At 45.0% G+C, this 5,928-nt stretch overlaps 1 protein-coding gene across 1 annotated transcript; it reads left to right on the forward strand.

Moving 5' to 3' along the window:
• Positions 1–866: 866 nt before the first annotated feature.
• Positions 867–1,121, forward strand: PHALS_08921 (uncharacterized protein; the record flags this gene model as incomplete). Its single annotated transcript, XM_024724357.1, has 2 exons — positions 867–965; positions 1,020–1,121. 2 exons carry the CDS (start codon positions 867–869, stop codon positions 1,119–1,121), a joined length of 201 nt encoding a protein of 66 aa, XP_024575243.1.
• Positions 1,122–5,928: the final 4,807 nt, after the last annotated feature.

Raw genomic sequence — 5,928 nt, forward strand, 5'->3', positions numbered from 1 at the left:
CTTTCTAATGACAACAATTGTTCAATACAATGTCGTTACATACGCTGCGTGACAGGTATAGATCAGACTGACGTTTAAACAAGCATCCTTGTAGTGCACACCCACAGTGTATGAAGACAAACTGTCATTACCCTGACAAGAACTGTGATACCCATTGAACGCTTTAATGGAATTGACGACGTGCTTACGTATGATAGAGTAAGCTAGACATAGCGTTTCGGAGCAAAAGCAATGGCTACAGGAAATCATTACTTTCGGCAACAGGTCTTCAACAGAATGTAGTAACATACGCTACGTGACAGGTATAGATCAGACTGACGTGTAAACAAGCAGCCTTGTAGTGCACTCCCGCAGTAGTAGATGAAGACAAACTGTCATTACACTGAAAAGAACTGTGATACCCATTAACCGGTTTAATCGAATTGACTACGTATTTACCTATGAAAAAGTTTGCTAGACACCGCGTGTGGAAACAAAAGCCACGGCTTAAGCAAACTGTTTCTAATGAAAACAAGTGTAATACAATGTCGTTACATACGCTGCGTGACAAGTGAAGAGCAGATTGACGTGTGAACAAGCGGCCTTGTAGTGCACTCACTCCCACAGTGGTTGATGAAGGCAAACTGTCATCACACTGGATTTACCGAGCCGCAAGTATGACGCAAGTCGTGACCTTTGCATACACACTTGAATTGTTTCATGTGTTCTGGAGCTCAACTGAAAATATCATGCTGATGATATCTTGTCTGCGCTATCTGGCAACTTCAGACAAAATGATCAGTACGTGAGCGTCCCTAATTCCTCGTTTTTGAAATATTACAACATATATAGTATAGATTCTCGCCACAATGCAACCTAGTATAGTCATGCAGGTATTTTGGATTGCTCCTGATTTTGTTGCCAAACACAAAGCAATCTATCTGGACGGTTTTGAGCGCGAAACCAACCTTGTCATCTCGCTCCACGTACGGTTACATATCACCTATCAAAAGCAACTACTTCCCCTATCTTCTTACTAGTGCCATGGAATATTGGTACGACACGTACGTCCGACTAAAGATCTGAATGAGATACGGGGATTATTATCTGTCTACCTATTTCGTTCACGAAATATTGTCTAAGATGGATAGCTTGCCCTGTAGTGACACATCACGCTTCCCCTTTTTATTATATATTTAAAAGGCTATTTAATCCACCAATAGGTAAACGGATCGGATATTGCAGAGGGTCAAATCCGACAATCTTTGCTAATGTATGTTCTTTTTCTGCTGACCAAATGACCAGAACTGATACACAAAGAAATTTTTGATGAATTACACTTTCATTATCCAAAGCGCGACAGGATCGAGATATATCTTTGCATCTCAGCCCGGGGCTGCATAACTGTTTCTACGAACTATGTCTGCGTAAACTTTGAGAAACCTTATACACCTGTAGATTCGTCACGATATGAAAGAAATAAGCTCAAATAATGACACAGGGCACTTCAAATATGGTGTGTTCATACTCCATGATGCATCGCAACGCTCTCATCTAGACAATTGTCTGATAATCCGGAGCTATTTGAGTAAGATGCACCAGTAGACGTGGGCGCAATGCTTGGTTGTGTCCCCTAATGTATAGTCCAAATTCTTTGTTGTCATAAGCGTGTAGAAGGTGTTGCGGTACTGGCTGTAATATATGGAACGTTTCGTTGTCACCAACGCATATCCAGTTTGGTTACCCGGCCATTTTCAAAATTTGCAGTAATCATATTTCACAACGATGAAAAGTGATGTCAAATCGATACTGCGGGCCATTTCAAATTTATAGCATGCGTAATAAGTGAGAGTTGCTCCTATTCAAATGTATCTATCACGAGGGCAGACATTTTCGAGCCTTTCCATCATGTTGAGGATCAGAGTGAGCTGTCTAGATCTGTCCATTGGATGAGACTCTCGACTTATTGATAGTGGCAAACTCAGAAACGACTCCTTCCGTCCCACAACCCCTTTTGTGGTAGCTCATTTTCTGAACAACAATGAAGAAGTGAACAAGCCAACATGAAAAAGCGTTCTTCGCCTAAACGGCGAAGTAAGGTTCCAGAATTCTTTAACGTTTCCTCCATTTTCAACCGAACAACCGAAATGGACACAAGAGGTTCTACATGAAACGGTTCTTTCGTTGGTGTCGGACTAAGAACCGTGATGATCCACCCTAGCCCATCGCTAAGATTGGCTCTTGGCCGACATTTGTTCACCTTGAGAACGACAACGAAATGAAACGTTTGCTTCGCCGAGTCGGCGCTGGCAGGACTCCTAGTCACTACCAAGCACGATCAAGCTCTAGTCGTCGTAGTGTTGCCTCGAGCAACACTGCAAGCGATTCTCGTAGCTGCGGACCACTTCGGAGCATCAGGGTCTGACGAGGTTCCCACATGTCCGAGTCCGATGGATAGCCGCGCCAACGAACTCTGTAGAGGCGTTGATTAATCAGTTGCTTCTTTCGAAGATGACAAGTCGATTGATCCCTGTGATCTACTATCGTCTCGATCACCAAACGACGATCTCCACGAGAGTCTGATAGCGGAGTTTGGGCGGAACGTGAAAAGATTAAGTGACTCTGGAAGTGGAAAAGCGCTCATCGCGGGCAAATTGAGGCATTGCGGCAGCGTTGGTCGACGCTGGAAGATCGCTGCGAGAGGCTTTCAAACCTTGTTGCAGAGCACAACAGAACTCGAAACTCGACGCTCAGACTGATGACTCCGCCCAATGCTCGGCTTTGGAGTCCCATTTTGAAGTACAGTTTCAGCACGTTTATGATGAACTTCGTCGACTCCGGATGGACCAGAAATCTCGTGAGATGGCTCACGAACACCTGTTGCGCTCAGTTGAAGAGACTGGCTCTGTTCTCAAAGTACTCCGTGGTGAGTTTGGTTGCTCTTCGCGGACAAATGGAGAAACTTCATGATCAGCTCGATCATCTAATAAAGGTAGAGTAGGCTTAGCTGTCTTCTTGGCAGAGACCTGGTCCGAAACAGGCGCAAGGTGAGCCATCTTGCTGAATTGGTCCACTAACACAAGGACGCCACTGCGTTTATGTGTGCCACGCGGAAGTCTAGATATGACGCCCATACTCAGAGACTCCCAACTGTCAGTTGGCACTACCAGCGACCGAAGTGGGGGTTTGAGTGGAACTCGGTAGTTTCACTCTCAGGCAAATCTCACTAGCTCTCACATACTTGCGCTCCCACTTATACATGTGTGGCCAATAGTAATCCCGAAAAGACTGAGAAACATTTTCTCACGTTTGAGATGGCCACACGAAGGCCGACATGGTACTCATACAAGAGACGATGCCGCAAACCTTTGTCATTTAAACAACAACTCGTGCTGTTCCCCATGTTCAACCAAATAGTACAAAAATCCGTTGTGAACTCCAAAACGGTGAACACGCGATCTTTGCGAGACGGGAGACCTTGCAGTGCTTTGTCAGTTGGATTATTGAAATACGTCAGCAAGTCCTGACATGTCTTACAGACTTGTACCCTTCGACAACTTCTTCGCGCACTTAAGTCGTAGATTGCACACTGATTGTCTGAACATCTTCGAATAGTGACATGACTCGTGCATGTTTTTGCTTCTGGACTATGGATCATAGTCCGGACGTCTTGACAGCACATCAGCTAGATGTTTATCTTGCCTGGCTTGTAGTATACAACACAGTTGTACTCCGCAAAGAAGGAAAACCATGGACCCATTTTTTGCGATAAATAAGGAGCCTTAACTGCCATACGTAGTGAGGCATGATCTGTATAGATCGCAAAGCGTTCCCCCAAGCAAGTACACATGGAACTTAATACAAGCATACTTCACTGCTAAAAGCTCTTTGTCATGAACTGGATAGTTCCGTTTCGCGGGTCGGAGTTGTCGCGACTGATACGAAACAACTCGCTCTTGACCCTCATCCTCATCATCGTGTTGCATCAACGCACAACCGATGACATAACCACTCAGCTTATCGTGTTTGGCAATCGCATGAACAGGAGCTTTTCTCAGTTACCAGGCGGGTATTGTCGAATACATTGCGAACAACAATTGCTGCAAGGGGTCTCGCAGTTGTCTTGCAGTGATTGCTGCATACGATGAAACAGGGGTTGTAATCCGCTTACGAGATTCCATAATCTCATGATGCATGAAACTGACGGCTGCGTTCTTCTCATAATCCGGAGAAGACGACTACAGTGGGCTGATAACTGCAGCTTCTCCGATGACTTTTCGCATCTGCTCGAGTGCCATCCACTTATGTGAAGACAAATGAGAAAACATCTAATTCGTCATCACCTCAGTTTGCGGTATTGATGGTCCGAGTGGTACCCCAAATCCTTCCATGTCACTCGGTCAAGGACAAGATTATGGCTTGGACTGGAATGCGCGGTGTGCTCAACAGCCGCGTCGTCGAATCATAATCGAGTGTCGTTGGAAGACAGCTCTAAGTGCTACCAGGTATAAGAAAGCGCTGTTCACAAACCGTTCCTCAAACACATCACACATGCTTGTGCGACGAGAAAGCGATTCCCGACATGGAGGGAGAAGGACAGTCCCGATTTGGAAGCAAGAAAAACGACTTCATATTTGAAAGGTTAATTTGCAACTGAATTAGAATGAATTATGGTTCCTAGCTACATTCAAAACACCCCAAGGGCTTCTAGGGGTCTAAACTAATAAAATTGTCGGTTCCTGATTTATATACTGAGGTTAGACCTCATGTTCAACTAATAAAAGCTCTTGGGTGTACGGAGCTTGAACCTCAAAAGCATGAAGTTCAACTACGTGGAAGGTATTCAGTAGAAGGGTCTGGCTTACGCCACCATTTCGAAAGCTTGAGCTTCAACTTTCGTGGAAAGTATCCAGTAGAAGCAACCGGCTTGCGCCACCCCCTTCTAAAGACTGAGACACGTCGGTCTCGTTACCAATATAGATCCCCTAGTTGAAACCAGCATTTTGTTTCACAAAGAATATTTGTGATTTCATATAAGAAATCATGTATGTATTTAGTAGCACCAAACTGTAATTTTCTTTGATTAATTCCCACAATACATACAACCCTTCATGTGATGGTGAAGCGTAGTCCATCACATTTTCTAACATACACTCCTGTACATCTGATTCATGTTGCGGCAAGGCTACGGTAGCTCTTCCCCTTAGTGAAAACTTGGTTCCGGTCGGTGACCTTCGTTATAATCTTAGAACCAGTGCGAGTGTAGCGGATCACAATACGCTCACTCCAAGAGTAATCAAAACCTTATCCCAAGGCTAATTAATTCTTTGGTTTAAAACGTAAACTGTATATCTTGGTATAAATTGCGGCTAAGCCACCTATATCTAAATCTAGGGTTTCCTTCCTTATAGAGTAAACCAATTAAAATGTATAGATACTGTCAGTCAAGTCACATACTGACTTCTTGTTTAAGTGTAGCAACACCATTGTGTGGTCACACCACCTTGTGTGACCTATGCCCTTCATACCAGGGCACGTGAAACCCCGTTACACTCCCCCCCATTCAGATTGTGAACACCTATAGTTACATTCAACTGTCGCCTCGAACGAAGATCGCGTGTCTAAGACACCACAACATTATCGGACACTCTTCAAAAATTCTCTGCTTAATGATCTCTTTGTCGAGGACACGAAAGAGGACATCCAGCCTCGCTGGCATGAGTACGCCCGTGGGCAGAGCCCTTGTTCGTCTCCTGTACGCGGTGCAACTTCAGACAGCACGTCCGCGGCTTTAAGGGAAGCGCATCTCAAGCTCTCGTTAATCAAGTACCGCGCAGCACATTGTTAGCGACAGGGTCACGCGACCACGAACACAGACGCGATGTCTTCTCCCAACCGCGCACCGCGCCCGCCACGGATGATGAACTATCTCGTCGAAGAAGTCGACTA

Source organism: Plasmopara halstedii (genome assembly GCF_900000015.1).
Source record: "Plasmopara halstedii genome assembly, contig: Scaffold_323, whole genome shotgun sequence".
NCBI lineage: Eukaryota > Oomycota > Peronosporomycetes > Peronosporales > Peronosporaceae > Plasmopara > Plasmopara halstedii.